This window comes from Phaethon aethereus (assembly GCF_964289735.1).
Source record: "Phaethon aethereus genome assembly, chromosome: 5".
Classification (NCBI taxonomy): Eukaryota; Metazoa; Chordata; class Aves; order Phaethontiformes; family Phaethontidae; genus Phaethon; species Phaethon aethereus.
The window spans coordinates 70144383-70165020 of record NC_138579.1 but is presented as its reverse complement, the minus strand read 5'-3'; the positions used below and the strand labels follow the sequence as shown (position 1 = coordinate 70165020).

Sequence of the window (20638 nt, the reverse complement as noted above, 5' to 3'; positions counted from 1 at the left end):
CCAGGTGCCAGCATGCCCTTGGCCTCCTCACAGGGAGCTGAACAGCTCGGTGTGACGTGGGCTGGGTGCCACCACCCAGCCACAGTCAGCGGAAGACTCCCAAGCCTCAGAGAGGAACCATGGCATTGTTAGTGCCAGGGCTGGACTGTCACTCGGGGTGCAGGATACAATAGAGCGTTTCAGCTCCTCGATTAAGGGCCTGCAAAACATGCATCTACAGCTTATAAAGCCAGCACCTCAAACCAGTCCCCGAAGTGCTGCCTTACATAGAGCTGAGGAGCGGAAAGACAGATGCAGACTTAGTCGAAAACTACTCCACAGTGCCTGACAAATCCTATCCTCCACTGCTCACGGTGCAGGGACGCCCAGCTGAATCTCTGGGTCAGGAACACCGACATCCTTTAAGCCGCTGTCGTGGGCACTCTCCCTGCTCACGCAGCATCGCCCACAGGCTGCCTTCCCCTCCCTGTGTCCTCCTCCCAGAGCCTGCCGGGACACAGCTTCTTCCACAGTCTAACTGTTCCAGATGGGTGCAAGACACCCTCTCAGCAATACCCCTGCGTCCAGACCGACTCACCCAGGCATTCAAAATCTTGGGAGTCACAGACGTAGAGCCTGAACTAGGAAGCAAGAACAGTTAGAGCAATACGACCCACATAATGTACTACATCACTGTACTACACAGGGATGTGCAGAGCATTCTTAGAGCAGAGTGACTACTTCTGAAGCAGAGGTGAATTTCTCCTCAAAACCCAGCTCTTTCACCAATACTGACAAATCCATTCAGAAAATATACATAGGTCAGATTTTTGTTGAACCAGAGGAAGGTAACAGTATTGCCCACTAAACAAAGTAACACAAAACACTCAAGACTTCCTCTACATCCTGATGGAAACCAGTCAGTCAAAAGATGCTGTTGGCGTAATTACCCTGACACACCAGATAGCAAGCTGCTTTTGCCATCTCAGGCCACTGGTACCACCAAGCCATGCTACTTGCCCATGTTCCTTCACAACGATAAACTATTCTGGCCAAGGTTGTTTGGCTGGTAGGACTACCACCATGCTTGGATTTATTTATTTATTTTTTAAAAAAATTTATTCTTTTGCTATCACACCCACATTGATCACCAGTCACACACAAGAAACACAGCTTACAGCAGCAGAAACATACTGTACTACCAACTACCTGTTTCCCTACCTAGAACTTTTAATGTAGGCATATTAAAACCAACTCCCAAGACCAAGCTGTATGTAGGAGGATATTCAAAAAAGTCATGTTCAGCACTTTTGTCTTCCTGGATAATTCACTCCTGATACCTTGTTCTGCAAGGGCCAGAAACACTAGCTAAGAGAACAGCATTTCAAAGCATGCATCTTGAAATAAAATAGTCATCTTTTAAAGGTCCTTCAACAAGGGAGCATCACTGACACAGCAAGAGAGTGTAACGAGCTGCGTAACGAGGAAAAGCGAAGCAGGAGGCACGAACTAAGCCTCACCTACCACACAGGGGTCATGCCTCCTCCTCCCGGCTGCCAGGCCGGCAGAGACAACATGCACTTGAGGCCACAGAAGCCTAGGTGAGCCTCATCCTTTGCTCACTGCCCATGTGCCTTCCCAAGCCTGTTAAGCACATACCTCACCCGTCTGCAGCCATTTATCCGGCTTAGCGCATTCTGCTGGAGTCCAGGCCACCTACACCAGAACAGCAACTCTTCCTGATGATTTTTGTTTGTGAGATTATAAGCATTTTTAAACTGGTAAGCTCCTGGCCACTAGTCCCCTTCACCTGCCATTTCTTTATCCAGCCATTTTGGATTACTTCTGCTTAAAGTGTAGCGAAGATCGTAGTTTAAGCAAAATCTGAAGCCAGCATTGTCTCCAAGAGAAGCCATCCTGCCACTGCTGGCTAGAGAAATGGTCAGTCCCAGTCAACTCCTCACCTTGAGCTGTGTGCTGCACAGTCGTGGAACAAGTGCGTCAGGACGAGGGAGGAGGGGGGACTGCTGCTTTTTGGCAGCATTGCCAAATTAAAGCATCCACCAAAGCACTTGGGAAAAACAAGTCATCTTGAAGGGCCCACAGATGTATTACAATTTTCCTTTTTTTTTTTTTTTTTTTTTTTTAGCACCCTCTCAAAAGAGAGAAAAGATTAAAAACCACTTCAAATCAGAGTCACTTCACGTTCCTGAAGCGGGCTAAGGCGGCTGGCTATAAAAGTCTAGATGCATGTTACCAAATCATCTAGTATGACAATCCTCCCTGCAAAAAGTAAACATGCAACAGACACCAAACATCACCCAGAAAAGGAGCACACCTTCAGTAAATCAGGTGTTTGGACACACCATGGCCACTATCCTCCTCTCCACAGGGGCCACTGCTGGAATAACCGTTTCTCTCCTCACTCGGGGATTTCCATCTCTAGGCCACCTACAAGGCACATGCTGGCTACATCTCCCCAGCACCCTTTCTGTGGCCGGGCACCCAGCAGCAACAAAAGAGCAACAAGAGCTGCTTGCTCTTGAGGGCAAAGCTTAATGCCGAGTACCACACTGCCCCACACCAAATGATTTCAGAGCATTAAAGGATAAGGATTTACCTTTACAGACAGCACCTTGAAGATGACGGTACACGTACTGCCGTGGCTTGGAGAGGAACTCCATCACAGAAGGGACACTCACCTTCCCCTGGGGGTTTACAACTGCCTCAAAACAACGTGAAAACAACCTGCAGGAGATAGAGCAGCTTCCCTCCTTCTCTGGGATCTGCAGGAATATCATTGCAGACTCTCAGAGCAGCTGCTCCTAAACTGCTCACAGTTACGGCCCAGCTCACAGACCATGGGCTTTGTGCAGTCCCCTCAACAGCAGCGCAAACATCAGACAAGGCAGAGCTCCTAACAAGGCCTAACTAGGATCCGACTTTAGGAACAGCTCCCTCCGAAAGAAAAAAACAGGAGGAGACATGCACACATGTGCACAAGCAAATTTGAGCCTGAAGCTGAAGCTAGTTTTCTCAGATTTCGCAGCACACTCAAATCAAGTCCAGGCCAACATAATGGTAACACACAGTATTTCAGCTTCTCTGCTTGTTACAAACACATGGAGAAAACCTGCTGTGCCAGAAACTACACCAAAAACTCCTTTCATATTTCTATCCAGCAGCTTCGCAAGGCATCTTACCCAGACTTAGCCTCCAACCTTCCCCTCTTCCAGAGTTCAGTAGCCAAGTGCCCTTCATTACGGCAAACTTTGTGACAAGCCAGACCCACGAAGCCATTTAACCCACCGCCAGCTGAGCTAATACCTCTGGGCAGGCTGCAGCGATCCACCACAACACTTCTTTGGGTTGTTTAAACCTGTTGCCAGTAAAAACCTTTTCTTTCTTCAGTTGTAACAGAACCAAGAACAGAATATGATTGTTTAGGGCCAATACTGACCAGTCTTTGGCTGTAACGGATCCTTTCTTCCTCGGGCTCCATCTCCGACTCTTCTGAAGAGAGCGAGAAGGACACTCCAGGACTGCTGTCTTCCTCCTCTTCCTCCTTTGAAGTCAGAGGGAAACAGTGAAGGAGAGCACACAGACACAAGATGCCTACATCCCTCATTTCTTTGCTCATTTTGAGGCCGATTCCATGCCACTGTGCAGGGATAAATGAACACAGTGGATGTGCCCACCTCAACTTTTAATGCTCCCATTCTAACTTTAGGCATGACCTAGGGTAAATGACTTTACCAGCTGTTCTGTAACATGACATGAGCTGCAGGTCTCAGATCAGGAAAAGGCCTCCGCTCCGCACTACTACCAGCACAAGTAGCAGCTCAGTTGGCCCACAAAACGAGCAAGCTGCTCTCAAATGATCGATGGCAGTCGGGAGCTGCCTGGTTTCCCCCACAGTACAAGATTACGCACTAGAGAACCAACTCCTCCAAACAACACGATCGCTGTCCTCTGGATATCCTGTACCGTGGCACTTGGGAGAAGCTACACAGGTACAGAACACCTCCCATGAACAGGGAAGGCGTACGGGATCTCTCCTACATGCAGCGCTTGAGCACGGCTGTGGTTAGGGCAGCTAACTCCTGTCTTGAGAAGACCTACATGCTCAGATCTCAAAATCTGCCACCTTGTGACACCACACAATAACATGGGAAAACCTCCCAAGGCGTCAGATGGCACCTAAACTTTTTTTTTGAAGGAAGCAAACGAAATCAAAGCCTAGGTATATTGCAGCTCTCAATGCCCATGACTATGCCTACACCAGACCTTCGGGGAAGGAATCTGCCACCCCGTGTAGTGTTAAAGAACCGCTACCATGGCATGGAGAGAACTTGCTTCAAGCCCGCTCTTCCCCAACCCTCTGAGCATGGTTTGACAGCAGAGCGGACACAGCAGAGCGCTTCCAGTCCCGGTAGCATCTCCCCCATCCCCGCTGCCCGCACTGCTCAGGACCGGGGCTCCCCAGCTCAGCTAAGGCAGCCTAAAGCCGTTTCGCTACACTTAGTAAACTCTGTTTATAAACACCCGGACAACCGGAGTGCAGCACTCCAGCCAAGCCAGCCCACTCGCAACACCCGCTGCCACAGCGCGGGGCAAACACCCGGCCCCATCCCACCTCCGCCGTGGAGGCCCGTCCCGGGCCGGCCCCGCCACCGCGGCCTCTCCCCCGCCCCGGGGCAGGAGGGACTCAACCCCGGCCCGGCCGAGCGAACCGGCAGAACAAAGCGGCGGCGGGCGGGGGGAAGCCCTGGGACGGCGCTCAGGACGTCAGTCCCCGGGGAGCTGTCAGCCGGCACCCCCCGGTCCCGGGACCCGCCCGCCCCGCCGCCCCCTGCCCAGCAACTTCCCGGCCCGGCCTCCCGGGGGGCCGCAGAGAAGGGGAGACCCGCCCGCACCCTCCCGGCCGGGGCAGCAACCCCACCGCCCGCGGCGCGACCCGGCGGGGGCGGCGGCCGGTGCCCGCCGCCCGGCCCCTCTCTGGGGGACTCGCGGAAACTTGGGGGTCGGCCGGGGGCGGCGGGACGGGGACGGGCCCCCCCACCGCCCCCAGTGAGTGGCTCACCAGGTCTCTCCTGCGCCTTTGTCCTCTTCTAGCGCCGAGACGGGGAGAAACAGAAGAGACGGAGGAGGAACCCCCGGGTCAGGCAGCAATCGCGCCCCGGGCCCGGGCCCGGCCCGCCGGTCGCGCCGCCCCGCGCCCCTCCGGCCCCGCCGCCACCCCCCCCGCGTCCCGCCGCCCCCGGCGCGGCAGCCGCGGCGAGCGGGCGCTGACAGCCCCGCCGGCCGCCCCGGGCCGCTGCCCGCTCCCGCGGGCCCCGCTCCCCGGCCCGGCGCCGCGTCCGCCCGGCGCCGCGTCTCCCCGCCGCCGCGCCCCACCGCCGCCCCCGCTGCCGGGTGCCGGGCCGCTGCCGGCCTTGCCGCCACCCGCCGTGCCGTGCCCCGCCAGCACCGCCCCGCCACCGCCCCCCGGCCGGGACGCGGTTCCCCTCCTCACACAGGAGCCGCCGCCGCCATTTTGAACCCGTCAGAGTCTCACATACACACTGACTCGGCCGCCGCACTGCGCCTGCGCCGCCCGCAACCTCCCCTGACCCCCCCCGCCGCCTCCCCCGCCTCCCGCCGCGCGCATGCGCCTCCCACCCACCACCATCACCACCCCCCCCCCCGCCCGGTCCGCTTCGGCGCCGGGGCACGGCGCGGGCGCGCGCACGCACCTCACGGCCCCGCCCCGCCGGAGCGGGAGCGAGCGCGCACGCGCGGCTTAGGGACTGGCCCCGCCTCCTGCTGGCCCCGCCCCACCTGACCCCGCCCCCTCCCTCCGCGCATGCTCGGGGGGGGAGGGGGCACGGCTGGGCTGGGTGCCTGCACCCCACGGGCGTGGGCACCTCTGCGTGTCCGCCCAGGCTCCCCGCCCACCCGCGGGCACGCGTATGGGGCTCTAGACACGTGCATGCAAGCGCACAGCCATAGGTGTGCACAAACACTCACGCACACGCGCGTAGGCAAGCCCGCACTGGCACCTATGTAGATGCACGCGTGTACGCATATACATACCTGCAGACACGTGAACGCGGGCAGAGGTACATGTGCACAACCCATACACACACACGCATGCACACCTACATACATGCAGCACACGTGCACACCTATATACATGCAGCACATGCATGCACACGATATACATGCAGCACACACGTATGCACACTTACATACATGGAGCACACACGTATGCACACTTACATACATGGAGCACACACATGCACACCTATATACATGCAGCACACATATGCATACCTATATACATGCAGCGCACATGTATGCGTGCTTATATACATGCAGCGCATGCATGCACATGATCTACATGCAGCGCACACGTATGCACGCTCACATACATGGAGCACACGCATGCACACCTATACACACGCAGCACACGCGTGTACACCCACGCATACTCACGCCCCGGCCAAAAAGCAGGAGGGGGCTCATTCCCTGAGGCTGCCCGGACGCAGGGGGCCCGGGGCAGGACCCCGTCTCCCCGGTGCCGGACCCCGTCTCCCCGGTGCCGTGCCCGGGCTGCCCACAGGGACCGTGGCGCTGAGCAGCATTGAGCTTTAATGGCAGAACTGCACCAAAATCACCCCGTGCTGCCCGTCTCTCGCTGGCCTGCCAGCGGGAAGGGGAACCCCCCCCCCAAAAATCAGTTCTCTGCTCCCAGGCCCCATCTGCCCGTGGGGTGCGGCGTGGGCAGGCTGGCGGAGGATGCTCGGACGTGGGGTTCCCTGGCCGGAGCTTGTCCACGTTCCCTGCTGGGATGCTGTCCTGCTGGCACCCCACGGCGACCGGCAGCGCCAGCCCCCCAGGGCCGGCTTGCAGGGGGACATGGGGGTGGCGGCGGAGGTCGGGCGGTGGCAGAGGAGCTCTGGCCCGAGCCGGGGCGGAGGGACAGCAGTGGGTCCCAGGGGCTATGCCAGGGGTGGGGGGGCTCAGCAGAGGACGCAACCCCTCCTGGGTCGCCTCCTGCGCTGGCTCCGACGGGCGGCACCGAGGGCGGCACCGCAGGCCTCCGCGAAGATGTCCCCGACGTTCTCCTGGTGCCTGGCCGAGCACTCCAGGTAGGACGTGGCGTGGACCTGCCGGGCCATGGCCTCTCCCTGCGGGGGGCTGCAGGGTCAGACCCCGCGGGGACGCCGGCTCCCCCACCACCCCGTGCTGGGGGGCATCCCCGGCCCGTGGCACTTGCCTGCTGGTAGGAGATGGGCTCCAGGCGTCCCTCCTGCAGCCTGCGCGGCACTGCCCGCTCCTGCCGAAGGTCGGTCTTGCAGCCCACCAGCAGCACCGGGATGCCCTTGCAGAAGTGGTTCACCTCCGGGTACCACTGCGGGACACGCACACACGCACACGCATGTCACTCGTGGGACGGGGACACGGGACGGGCAGCAGCCCCAGCTCCACGCCATCTCCCACGGGGAGGACACGCGGGGCAGAGGCAGCCCCCCCTGGGGGCTGCGTTACCTTCGTTAGGACGTTGTCGTAGCTGTTGGGGTCAGTGACGTCAAAGCAGATGAGGACAACACTGGCGCCCGAGTAGGACAGCGGGCGAAGCCTGTCATAATCTTCCTGTCCTGCCAAGCGGAGCAGCAAACCATTACGCACCAGTTCCCTATTGGGCTGGGTGCCCCCTCCAGCCTGGGGGCACCATGGGGCTCCGGGGACAGACAAGCAGCACTGCTGAGAGCGGCATGCTCAGACCTATGGCTGTGGGTTAACCCCCCATCTCCCGGTGCATGGGGACACTCTCGCAAGGCATGACCCACGGGTGTGGGACACCCTGAAACCCACGAGCTGGGGCGGGGGGCACAACAGGAGTCCCACCTGCCGTGTCCCAGAGGTGGATCTTCACCGGCTTGCCGCCAACCTGGAGCGAGGCCGTGTACTTCTCGAACACGGTGGGGACGTAGACCTGGCAGGGGCCGGGGGGGGCGTGAGACAGGCCCCACGGGCAGCGGCGGGGGGCGGCGGCGGAGGGGACCCCCCCGGGGATGTGGTCAGGTCAGGGCACTGGGAGAGGGAAACGGGGGGGGGGGGGAGGGGGTGGCGGTGCCGCCCTGGGGCAGGTGGGGTGGGGACATCGATCCTCAGGCAGGCGGGGTGCCCCGGTGGGACCCGGGGGGCCCGGGAGAGAGGTGCCGGGGTCTCTGTGGGCTGCCCCCCTCTCTCCGCACCCCCCGGGTCCCCTACGTGCCCTCGTGGCGGGACAGACCCTGCTCCCCGTCCCGTGACCCCCCCAGGCAAGGCAGAGGTGCTCCTCCGCTCGCCGAGGGGGGGCCGCCCTGGACCCCCGTCAGCCCCAGGCTGGAGCTCCCCCCGCCCCACCCCACCCCCCCCCCCGCCCCATGTCCCGCTGCAAACGGCCCCGCTGCCGCCGCCGTGCCCGTCCCGTCCCGCGTCCGCCGCCCTTCGCCTGTGCCGCCGCTCCCGGGAGCCTCCCCCGGCCGCAGCGGCGCTGCGCGGGGAGCCGCTCGGGGACGGTGACCCCCGCACCCGCCACCGCGTCCCACCGGGGCTGGGGTCCCAGGGGCCAGGGAGGCTGGTACCTTGGGGAAGTCCCCCCTGGCGAAGGCCACCAACAGAGACGTCTTCCCGCAGCCCCCGTCCCCCACGACGACGACCTTGACCTCGGCCTCGGGGGGGCCTGGGCTCTGCCCCCCACGCTCCCGCTGCATGGGGGCGGCCGGTGGAGCCACGGAACCTGCGCGGCCTCAGCGGGGATGGGGACGGGGTGGCGGGAGGCACCGATCCGGCCCGGGGTGCGGCCCCAGCCCGCCCGCCGGGCCCGCCCGCGGCGCCGCCGGGGCTGGGGCTGGGGCTGGGGCTGGGGCTGGGGCTGGGGCCGGGGCCGTGCCGGCGGCCGGGGCTGGCGGGCGGGCGCGGTGCCCGCACCCGTACGGGCGCCTACGCACACGCGTGGGGCCGCTCCCTGCGCGAGCCCGGGACCCTTCTGCGGGCAGGTCCTGCTGCACGCGTGGCACACGGCGCTCGCTTGTGCCTCCCGTCTGCTTGTGCGACGCTCCCGCTCACGGGCAGCTGCCTGTTGCACACACGCACACGTATGGCTCCATCCCACGCCTGCAGCTCCTTTGCACACACGCACCTGCTCGCACGCCCGGCTCCTCCTTGCACACACCTGTGCAGGTTCCCTTGCACACGTGGACGTGTGCCCGGGTTTTACTGCCCAGAGCATCCGTGGGAAGCAAAGTCCAGGGCGGAGGGAGGCGCGGGGGGGTGACTCACAGCCCCAGCCCCCCCGCCAGTGCCACCCCTTCCATCGCACCGGGTGACGTGCCATGCCCATCCCTGCCTGGCTGTGCCGTGCCGAGCCGAGCCGTGCCCTGCTGGGGCCCTGGCACCCGGCCCAGTGGGATCCGGCTGGCGCGGGCGGCTCCCCGCCCACGGTCTTTTCCCGGTGACCCCGACACGCTGACGGGGATGGGCTGCAACACCCCACCAACACATACACACCCAGGGGGCCCAGACGGTGCCACGCATGGACCCCACGTTGACCCCCCAATATTACCCACAGCAATCCTTGCCCACCTCCCCTGGGACGGGGACCCTCATGGCCCTGCTCTGGGAGGTGGGAGCTCAGAGGATACTCAGACATGAGGGTTTTGGGACGTGGGGCGTTTCTGGGTGGTGGCCGGTCTCGGGGAGCCCCATGTGTGGGTGCCCCCTCCCGCCAGCTCCCCCAGCCCTGCCGTGGGTGCACCAGACGCCCAGGGGAGCCGGGCAGGGGTGTTAGCAGTCCTAGCAGCAATTAGTCGGCTTAACGAGATGAAGCAGCGGCTTCCTGCTCTTGCTAGAGGAGCAGAGGGCACCCGGTGCTGGGGTGTGCTTTGGCTGCCGTCTGGCCACATTCCCCCTCCGGCACGGGGGGGCCCAGCGGCTGGAGGGGACACGGAGGGCAGGCGGTGCTGCTCTGGGGAGCAAGGAGAGACCATGTCCTCCATGTGCCAGCTTGGAGGTCCCCAAGACCCCCTCCCCTCTGGTCGCTGCCCTCCTCTGCCTCCCCAAGTCCCCAGCGGGTGTGAGCGGGCGCTTCTGGTACCGGGGAGCAGGGAGGGATGGGGGGATTGCGTACGCCGTTCCCTGCTGTCCCCCCCCGCCCTATGGCTGGCTCATCCCCTGCTCTCCTGCCTCCGGCCCCCCCATCTCCCTCGGTGGGTACCAGCCGGGCTGGGAGGGCACTGCAGCCCCCAGACCAGCCGGGTCCAGCCTGAACTGATAGCTCCAACACCAAATCTCCACACAGGCCTGATGGAGGAGACACAGCGGCGATTCGCATGCCAGGAGGCTGGAAGGCAAATGGACATGGTAATGAACAATCTCAGAAAGATGCCAGCATCAGGGCAGGGTGGGGGGAGGAGACTGGAGCACGATAAAACAATTAGGAAGGTGGTAATTACCAGTCTAATGAGATATCAGGTTGAATCCTAAAAGCATCAGGATTCTTTCACAGCAAGATGTAGCTGCTGCAGTATTCATTCTCTGGGGTATTCTCTCAAACAAAACATTTCCTTTCCCACAACACCAACAGAAATTTGATGGGAGAAGAGGCTCGGTGATGCAGCATGTGTCTCTGAAACTGCCCAGTGCTTTCTTACTGCCTGACCCGTGATCTTGCAGAAACGCCCCAAGAGCAGCTTTATTTGGAGGAGAGACGGGCCGCTCGGGCCTTCTGAGGACGCGGAGACCCCAGTTCTCCTCATCTGAGAAGATCGTGGCAAGGGGAGCGGCAGGAAGGCAGCGTGCCCCGCTCGGACGCGCGGGTCGGCCCCGGGTGGCTGCCTGGAAAGGTAGGGGGTCGGGACTGGAGCCCAGCCCGGGAAGCAGCTCGTGTCTCCCCGGAGCTCCCCTCATCCTCCCTCGGGTTGCCTGGAGCCCCTCCAGCCTCTCCTCCACACTCACCCCCCAGCCCATCGCGGCGAGGCAGCCGCCTCCCCAGCCCTCCCGTCACCGCCTTGCCCCCAGCCCCACGGTGTCATGTCCCCAGGGCCCCTCTCCCTGGCGTGTCCTTTGGGGTCCCGCTAACTCCCCGTCCGGTCCCTCTGCAGCCGGGGAGCACATCCCACCGCCCGCCCAGCGCCCATCCATGGAGGCGAACCACGCGTCCCCACCTCCGGCACCACCCTCACCGACCGCCGACGGAGACCACCCGTGCAGGATAGAGGTCACCGACGTGGCCGTAGACGGCGTCACGCTGCTCATCTGCCTCTGCGGGCTGGTGGGGAACGGGGCCGTCCTCTGGCTCCTCGGCTTCCGCATCCGCAGGAACCCCATCACCGTCTACATCCTCAACCTGGCCGTCGCCGACTTCACCTTCCTCCTCTTCATGGCCGCCTCCGCCCTCCTCTACGTGGTGGAAAACGTCTCCTGCTCCGCTGTCGTGTCCCTGATGTACCTGAGGTCGCTTTTGCTGCTCTCGCTCTTCTCCTACAACATGGGCCTCTACCTCCTGACGGCCATCAGCATCGAGAGGTGCGTGTCCATCGTCTGCCCGCTCTGGTACCGCTGCCGCCGCCCCCGGCGCTTGTCGGCCGTGGTGTGTGCCCTGCTCTGGGTCCTCTCCATCTCTGTCATTGCTGCGGTGAGTTCTCTGTGCCTGTTGCACGAGCACGAGCACGAGCACGAGCACTGCCGGGTGGCTCTCATCTCCATGTACGTCCTCAATTTCCTCATCTTTGCCCCACCCGTGGTCATTTCCAATGTGATCCTGTTTATTAAGGTCCTGTGCGGCTCCCAGCAGCGCCAGCCCAGGAGGCTTTACATCGTTATCTTCCTCACCGTCCTCTTCTTTCTCATCTTTGGGGTTCCCCTCAGCATCTGGAATTTCCTGCAGCAGTTCAGCTACAGCCTCGTGTCCTCCCAGGTCGTTCTCCTGCTCGCCTGCATCAACAGCAGCATCAACCCCTTCATCTACTTCTTGGTGGGGAGCTGCCGGAGGCACTGCTCCGTGGTGTCCCTCCAGGTCGCCTTCCGGAGGGTTTTCGAAGAGACGGGGGTCACCATGATCTCCAGCTAAGAGGCCACTGTGGTCACACTGGCCACGCTGCCCACCCCGGCTTCACGCTCCGCTGCCCACCCTCTCTCCCAGCCGGGCTCGCAGGTCACCTGCCCGTGGCTGTGTGTCGGGATGCATCCCCTCTCCTCCATCCCACATCCCCATCCCTTATCCCATCCCACATCCCATCCCTCACCCCATCCCACATCCCATCCCTTACCCCATCTCCGGCCGCTCCCCGGCCCCAGCGCGGGGCTTTGCTGCCCTCCAGCGAGGGAGGAGGAGACCGGAGCACGCCCGGGGCCCCCCCGCTCCAGCCCCAGCCCCAGCCCCTGAGGAAGCGGCTCTCCGGGGCTCGGTGGGGTGCCCGACAGTCCCGCTCCTGCCCCCCCGGGGCTGCGCGGCCCCGGCCCCGCTCCTCCCGCCCCAATAAACGCCGCTGGCTCCATCCGCCGCCTCTCTGTCCTCTCCGGGGGCGGGAGGGAGGCTGGAGGGGGCCGGAGTACCGGAGGTGAACCCGTGCGGAGCGGGGGTGTCCCCGAGAGACAGCCCTCCCCCAAAAAACCCCATACGGGGCGGCCCGGGGTGGGCAGCCCATAGGGAGGCACTGGAGCTTCAGGCGTGGGGCTGGCCGGGGGGGGCGGTGGGGCCGCATGGGGGGTGTGGGATGTGGTAGTGTTGGTATGAGGGGTGTGGGACGTGGTGGGGTTGGTGGGAAGGTGTGGGACGTGGTGGGGCTGGTGGGAAGGTGTGGGACGCGGTGGGGCTGGGTGGGGGGTGCAGGAGGCGGTGGGGGTCCGCACTCATCAGGACAGCACCAGCACCAGCCCCAGCCGTGACCGTGGGGCAGCGCGCGAGGAGGCTGCACCAGCAGCTCGCCGTGTCCCCGGGGCAGCCCGGGGATGGGCCGTGCCCGACCTCCCGCCTCCCCGACGGTGCTGGGGGAAACTGAGGCCCGGTGTGACGGTGCTGGATCCGAAGCCGTCCGACGCACCGCTGCCGGCTCCGGCACTGCCTTCCTTGGCAAAGCTGTAAGGAGGCGAGCGATGCCCCGCGGAGCCCGTGGTGACCAACACAGGTGGCACCCTGCTCCGGGAAGGCGGTGGCCAAGCTGGGGACCGTGGACTCCCCCTCCCCTCGCTGCTGCACCATCCCAGCCTGCTGAAGCAGCAGCAATGCTCCAGCCTACCAAAGCCAGGGGAGAGGAAGAATTTCGGAAGGAAGAGTCCTTTACACTTACCCCTGGCTCACAAAATTAAAAAAAATTATATATATCTTTGGGTAGATATTTGCTGTGACAGCAATACAACAGCCTGGGGGCACTGCCGAAGCCCTGGGCCCGTCCTGCCCGCACCGGCTGTGCCGGCGCAGTCCCGGCCGCGGGCGGTTGGCATCGGTTTCGCTGCGTGTGTGTCTCCCCTCCCTCCACCCGCACCCCTGTCCGGCAGCGGGACCCAGGCGAAGGGTGCACGACGCTGTTTATTGATGTCAGGCAGCAGCGGGACACGGGAACCGGGTACCGGCGGGAAGGGAGGGCGGCAGGGCCCCGGCAGAGCCTGGGGAGGGGCAGTGGGGTCCCTCCCCGCCAGCCTTGTGGGAGGGGAGCGAAGCTCAGAGAGGCCCCGTGGGCTGGGACGTGGGGTGGGGAGAGGGGCTTAGGACGCCAAATGGGTTTTGCTCCCCGCTCTGTACGCGAGTCAGGGTTTCCCAAAGGCGATGCTCACCCCGAAAAGCCGCTGAGAACACAGTCCTCTGGGGGAAGAGCACCCTAGGATCCGGGGTGGGCTGGCAGGGAGGAGGAGAGCCGTGCTCCAAGGCGCTCCCCGCAGAGCATCCCTCCCCACGTCGACCTCGGGGATGGCCCCCCTCTCCTCTTCTGTGGGGGGCAGGAGCACGCGGTGAGAGGGTGACGTGGGGGGAGACGCTGCAGATGTTTATTAACCTGGTTTCTCAAGGAAACCCTCAGCCACTGTCCCGGGGGCCTTAAGCAGAGCGGTGGAAAGGCTTCAACAGGCTGGGGCCAGCGTGTCCATCGTGGTGTCGTTGCTGCACGCTGTGTTGTCTTCCGGCTCCTCAAAGACCCTCTGGAAGGCGACCTGGAGGGACACCACGGAGCAGTGCCTCTGGCAGCTCCCCACCAAGAAGTAGATGAAGGGGTTGATGCTGCTGTTGATGCAGGCGAGCAGGAAAACGACCTGGGAGGACACGAGGCTGTAGCTGAACTGCTGCAGGAAATTCCAGATGCTGAGGGGAAGAGCGAAGAGGAGGAAGAAGAGGACGGTGAGGAAGATAACGATGTAGAGCCTCCTGGGCTGGCGCTGCTGGGAGCCGCACTGGACCTTAATGAAGAGGATTGTGCTGGAAACGACCATGGGTGGGGCAAAGATGAGGAAATTGAGGACATACATGGAGATGAGAGCCACGCGGCAGTGCTCGTGCTCGTGCAACAGGCACAGAGAACTCACTGCAGCAATGACAGCGATGGAGAAGGCCCAGAGCAGGGCACACACCACGGCCGACAAGCGCCGGGGGCGGCGGATCCTGGAGCAGACGATGGACACGCACCTCTCGATGCTGATGGCCGTCAGGAGGTAGAGGCCCATGTTGTAGGAGAAGAGCGAGAGCAGCAAAAGCGACCTCAGGTACATCAGGGACACGACAGCGGAGCAGGAGACGTTCTCCAGCACGTAGAGGAGGGCGGAGGCGGCCATGAAGAGGAGGAAGGTGAAGTCGGCGACGGCCAGGTTGAGGATGTAGACGGTGATGGGGTTCCTGCGGATGCGGAAGCCGAGGAGCCAGAGGACGGCCCCGTTCCCCACCAGCCCGCAGAGGCAGATGAGCAGCGTGACGCCGTCTACGGCCACGTCGGTGACCTCTATCCTGCACGGGTGGTCTCCGTCGGCGGTCGGTGAGGGTGGTGCCGGAGGTGGGGACGCGTGGTTCGCCTCCATGGATGGGCGCTGGGCGGGCGGTGGGACGTGCTCCCCGGCTGCAGAGGGACCGGACGGGGAGTTAGTGGCTTGGAGAAGCCGGGGCCGAGCCTCGCCAGCTCCTTGCGCTGGGAAAGCGTCGGCGGCGGGTACGGGGAAGTGCTGGGGAGGGGAGCGGTGGACATTGGGAGGGGAGGGAGAGGGAGGTTCGGCAGGAGAAGGCAAGCGCAAGGGAGGGGAGAGGACCTGGGGAGAGGGCTGCTGGCCTCCAGGAGAGGGTGGGAGGAGGGTAGCGGGTGCTGGAGGAAAGGCAGGTGGGGACGAAGGAGAACGTTGCACTTACCTGTTGGCTTTGGGGGAGCGGCAGGCAGGGGCTGTCTCTCCAGCCGGGCTCGGGCAGAGCAGCGTCAGCGTCTCGGCATCCCACGCTGCCTTCGGACCCGCACCCCGAAGCGGATCCTCCCGGGACAGCTGCAAGAAGGCGACAGTCCCCGGGTCGCCGGGAGGTCTCGTCCCGCCGGCTCCGCGCCCCGTCCCCGGCGCACCCCTCGGCGGCGCGTGCCGCTCCCCCGGCCGCAGTGGGGTCGCGGGGGAATCGGGAAGGGTTTTGTAACCGCGGCTACGTCACAGCTCCGCTTCCCTGTTTTTATTTATCTCGCTCTTTCTCTTCCCCCCCCCCCCCAAGGAAGTGGCTTTTGCCAGCAGCTCCGCTCGCGGAATTTTGTGAATGGCGCCGTGTTTCCTCCTGATGGGAAACGCTCCGCTCCGCACACGGACCTGCTCGCTGACCGCCTGCCCTCCCCCGGCGCCTTTCTGCCCTTCCTCCCTTCTCCCCCGCCCGCCGCCGGGCTCCCGGCACCTCGGCACCCCCGGGGGCGCGTCCCCCTCCAGCGGCGCGGCGCCGGCGGGGCCGGCGGGGCAGCTGGGCGCTTCTCGGAAGCGGCTCCCCGTCTGGGAGGGGCGCGGGGACCCTCGCCAAAGCCTAGCTAGAGCCCAGATTAATGACTGCTGACGCCCCTTAGGGATGCGCTGTGCTCCCCTCCCAGCCGGCCGCTACGGCGAGCCGCAGCCCTCCCGGCTCTTGGCCGGCAGCAACGCACCCTCCCCGGCCTTGGCAGCCCTCGCGGTTCTTTTTACGCGATCCCACCCCGTCGGTAGCCCCCGCACCCCGGGCCGCGGGTCCTGAGCTCGGCCCCGGTAGCGTTAAACCCTCTCCTGCGGCTCACGGGTCCCGCTCGGGGCCAAGCAGAGCGTCTCCTCGGAGGCACTTGCCCCCACGCCTGGTCTGGCTGCACCGTCCCCTGAGCGGGTCCACGGGGACCCCGCGCTCCTCGCGGCCACGTTCTGGCCACCGCCGAAACACGTTCTGAGCGATGGGCGTCCTTGCCGCGACGATTCGCACGACGACGGCGGGCCGTAAAGCGCCGCTGGCGGTTGCCTCAGCCGCGGAAGAGGGATCCACTGTCCAGAGTGGGCCCTTGCAGCTTGGGGGGCATTTTCGGCTTCTGTCCCCGCTGCCCGGGCTGACTACCTGGTTCTCTGCCGCGGTAGCCTTCGGCTGCTCCGAAACGTACCGTGAACGCTTAAAATCGGCTCCCGAGGCCACTGGATTTCTCCCGTTATCCCCGTTCCCGCGCTTTTTGGTAAGGGCGGGGTTGTTTCCAGGGGTTTCATATCATCGAAGCCCCTTCCTCCGGCAGGGGCTGTACTGGGAAAGCCGACCCGGTCGCCCGCGTTTCGCGCGGGGAGCCAGACCCGGCCGCACGTTATGGCGCGCTGACTCCGAGGGTTTTTGTTTTTTTTTTTTTGGGGGTGGTGGTGGTGGTGAGGGGTTTGTCCGTTTGGTTGCTTTGTTTTTAAGGCTAAACAGAGCATTCTGAGTCACTGCGAGTCGCAGCGGAGTGCTTCAGAGTACCGACCCGCCGGAGCGGCGAGGAAGCCCTCCTGTGCCCGGTGCCCGGTGCCCTCGGCCACTAATTACGGGACCTAATCCCTGGGCAGGCTGGACGCTCCCGAGCCGAGCCCAAGCCCCGCTTTCCGCCTGGCAGCGCTTCCGTCCACCTCCCTCCGGCCCCGCAGCTGGGAAATAGCGATAAATACTATTTATCAACTGGCCGGAGAGCGGGGATTCCCTGCGACGTGTGGGGAGGGCGGCTGAAAACATCAGCCTTTTCAAATCGGTGCCGGGAGTTCACAAAGTCGCGGCCGTTTTTTGGCCAGTGAGGTTGAGTGAAGCAGATGGAGGTCTCAGGCTGCGGACGATAGGAATACGTTTTCTGCCTTTTTTTTTTTCTTTCTTTCTTTTCCCTGACTCTCCGTTTACCTGATAAAGCGCATAGGAAGCGGAAATCTGGTTAGGCTGAATCTTCGGTGTGTTGGGATTCTCTGTAGAGTCTTTTTTTACAATAAAGGATTTTGCTAAATTAACTTCCAAAACCCGAAAGCTCCCCAAGTGGCAGCGCTGCTGTGCGTCACCCTTTCCCTCTTCTTGATTTTTTTTTTTTGTGTGGCCGGAGCGGGGGGAGAATCTTGTTTTTCTTTTGCTATAGGGAAAAGAAGAAACAGATTTTCTCATGTACTCGTTTAACCTCTTCCACAGGGCTGGCACCCTCGTCGCTGCTGGCGGTGGGAGGGATGATTCATCTGACGCCGGGACAGCTCCGGCGAGAGGCCGCCGAGCTCTGCACGATCCTCACGGCCGCTTCTTTCGGAAAGGGGAATCGTCCGTGTCGTAAACCTCCTGTCATGAAGACAGCCTCGTGCAGGGGGGCACGTGCTGGAACTAACCTTTTACAAAGTTTATAAACGACAGCGAAATTAAATCCGAATATCATAACCTGCGTGTAACTTGCAGCTCAGGGAACGATCCCTTGCGTAAAAGAGCAAATCCTCTCGTTTCGTGCAGTTCAAGCCAATTCTTAGTGGCCAGCATTACACCCTCTGAGCTTGAGGGAACGGTTCGGGGTTTTTCTTTTCCCCCGGTGCAAATGCTTAAGGATCTGTCACACAGAAAGGTTTTCAGCCTTTTGCTGAAATCGGGTCGTGCTCCGTCTCTGCGAAAGGACTTCAGGAGCGCGCAGCGGGGTTTTCTCGGCTCCCAGGTGCCGGCACAGCTCACATCTCCTCAGCTGCTTCCAAGGAATGCTCCCCGGGGCAGAGGGGTCGTGTGGCCACCCCTGCAAGATTCGTACCCCGGGGAAAGCCAAGACGAAAGGAGAACCCGATTCGGACAGGTTTCAGCGAGAAAAATGCCTGGGAAGCGAGAGCTGTGGGGATGCCGTCGTGCTGTTCGTGGCTCTGTGGATGCTGCGAAGGGTCTCAGCCGGGGCTGGGCACAGCGCCGGTGCCGGCGGGCTCAGCCTTCCCGGGAGGAGGAGGAGGATGGGCGGCGAAGCGCAGCGTGCCGTTCCGCAGACACGTGCCGACTCGCACTGCCTGAAGATGGACGAAGGAAGAACAGGGTCACGCTTCCCCCCCCCGCCCCACGAAATCTGGCCGAACAGAAGCTTCGGGAGCAGCAGGGAGACGGAGCTGCGGGGCAGCCGCATTGCGTTTAACGCAGCCTGAAACCGCCGGGGCGCGACGTTTTTAGCTAATCCTGACATTGCTTTGACGCAAAAAAGCTACTTTGGGGTTGATTTTTGCAGGGGCCGGGGGAGAAGCCCCGCGGCAGCGCTGGCCCGGAGCTGGCAGGGTGCCTTGCCCGCGATCCTGCCGCCCGTGACTATTCCCAGCCAGGCCGGCACATTTCTCTTCGGGGCTTCCCGAGGGATGCTGCACCGGCACAGCCTGCCCGCTCCTCCGTGGCCGGAGCAGATGCTGGGAGCGCGCCGAGGGGGAATTTGGAGCGAGCCGGCCCAAAGCACTTGTGGTTGGAAGGACATTTGGGGCACAGGCGGCGAGAGCCGGCGACGGCAGCGGTGATTAGCGCGAGCCTCAGCAGCGGGGTTATTCACTTGGGTGCCTGGAAGCTCAGCACTAAGATACTTGAATTTTTCTCAGGCTATTGAAACGACCCCGGGTGGAAGGATTGCCCTTTCTTATCCGTTCTATGTTTTGTCACTACCCTGTTGGAGTTCTTTACAATTTTGTTCCAATTTCTTGTAACGGTACGGGTTCTCTTTGGTTGCTGGGTGGGTCGTAAGAAGATGTTTCTGCTGGGAAATGTGTGCCTCCGGTCGAGCCCTCCCCAGCGGCGTAGCGTGAGCTGCAGGCAGAGGAATGCCGATTAATTAAGTTCAGTTCACACATATGTTCCTGTGGTTTGGCGTTGGGTCCAGCTGGCCCTGGATACGGCAGAGCTGGTAAAAGACAGGCTCCAACTCCGCCTGCTGCTTTTATTTATTTATTTTTTTAAATAAATTTTTAAATTATTTTTCCTGGGATCGTAGCGATCTAAAAGGAGATACAAAGCCAGTCAGCGAGTCTTCCAGGAGGAAGCCGATGGAGCCTTTCCCGCGGCGGTCCCGGGAAGGAGAGGGTGACGCGCGGCGGAGACGCCGCGAGGCGACAGCCCGCGCAGCCCCGAAGAAACGCGTCGGCGCCCTGTGACGGCAGCCAGGCACAAGCCGGGTCTTCGTAAGAAGTCGGCCTCGGGCGCGCCGGGGGCTCCGGCTCAGGCGCTGCCGGCGGGAACCACATCCCCGGGCCTCGTGCACGCCCTTAATAGTAATGACAACACCACCAGCAACAGCAACATCAGCAACAACACTAATTTTTATTTATAGCTTACCTATTTTATTTGTATTTATTTCCAATTTGCTATTTATATTTATTATTTGTTGCTAATTTGTTGTTACTTATTGTTTATCGCTTATTATTTACTATTTATTCACTAATTTACTATTTATCATCTACCACCTACAGCTTGTTATTTACCGGCTACGCTTAGTTACTTACCACCTAGAGTTTAGCATTTACTTTTCACATATATATATGTACATTTACATATACCACTATGAGTGGTATATATGATTTTCTGTTTGTTATTTATTTATCACATCATTTAACGTTTAATAAATATTTAACATCATTTACAAAGAACTGGGAAACGCAGCCAAGTAGCTGCCGGCTCCACTTCACCGGCGAAGAAAGAGCCGACAGGAGGGACCAACCGTCCCCACAAGCAGCCTCCGCCTTCGGCTTGGTCCTACGACTCCCTCCTTCAATCTCATTCTCTGTCGAGCCCTTCCTTTAAACACAAAAAGCAGGTTTTCAGACCCAGCCTGAAGCCGGGCGAGTTGCCGCCCCGCTGAACTAAAGTAGCCGGGTTACCAAAAAGCGAAGGCTGGGGCGCGCGCCGGGAAGCGCCAGCAGATTTAGGCGTTGCTGCCCACGGTTCTTGCCGGTTTCTGCCTTAAACCCGCTCGCCTGGGTTACATTTATTTCTCGGCCGGCGCCGACCCGCGCTCTGCTCGTCTCCGGCGGGTTCCGGGCTGCTCCGTCGGACCGGCTCTGCCGCCGGCGGGGAGGCAGCGGGCGCCGCGCAGGGCGTCGTTTCCCCGGCGTCGCGGCGGGTCTCGGGGACGTTGCCGCCGGGCGCAGGAGGGCAGGAGCGAGTGAGGAAGAAGATGGTGATTTCGCGCTCCAGACGACGGCGGCAGGTTTGCAAACAGGAAGCGTCTGAAGCAACCGGCGGATCGGGTCTGCA

The 20638-nt window shown here is 61.9% G+C and overlaps 4 protein-coding genes across 4 annotated transcripts in view; 1 reads left to right on the top strand and 3 right to left on the bottom strand.

Moving 5' to 3' along the window:
• KDM2A (lysine demethylase 2A) overlaps window positions 1-3496 on the bottom strand; it is a gene marked incomplete at its 3' end in the record, with an annotated part of 46879 nt that extends 43383 nt beyond the window's left edge. The window contains exon 1 of the mRNA XM_082000569.1: window positions 3440-3496. Coding sequence (XP_081856695.1) covers window positions 3440-3481 — 42 coding nt within the window. The 5' untranslated portion in view covers window positions 3482-3496. The remainder of the gene's footprint in view (window positions 1-3439) is intronic.
• Window positions 3497-6983: 3487 nt separating this feature from the next.
• Window positions 6984-8723, bottom strand: RHOD (ras homolog family member D; the record flags this gene model as incomplete). Its single annotated transcript, XM_082000600.1, has 5 exons — window positions 6984-7151; window positions 7241-7375; window positions 7513-7622; window positions 7873-7960; window positions 8595-8723. 5 exons carry the CDS (start codon window positions 8721-8723, stop codon window positions 6984-6986), a joined length of 630 nt encoding a protein of 209 aa, XP_081856726.1.
• Window positions 8724-11149: 2426 nt separating this feature from the next.
• Window positions 11150-12132, top strand: LOC309405735 (mas-related G-protein coupled receptor member H-like; the record flags this gene model as incomplete). Its single annotated transcript, XM_082000591.1, has 1 exon — window positions 11150-12132. The coding sequence occupies one exon, from the start codon at window positions 11150-11152 to the stop codon at window positions 12077-12079; it is 930 nt and encodes a 309-aa protein (XP_081856717.1). The 3' UTR covers window positions 12080-12132.
• Window positions 12133-14064: 1932 nt separating this feature from the next.
• LOC309405732 (mas-related G-protein coupled receptor member H-like) lies at window positions 14065-15009 on the bottom strand (the record flags this gene model as incomplete). Its single annotated transcript, XM_082000588.1, has 1 exon — window positions 14065-15009. One exon carries the CDS (start codon window positions 15007-15009, stop codon window positions 14065-14067), a length of 945 nt encoding a protein of 314 aa, XP_081856714.1.
• Between the last annotated feature and the right edge of the window lie 5629 nt (window positions 15010-20638).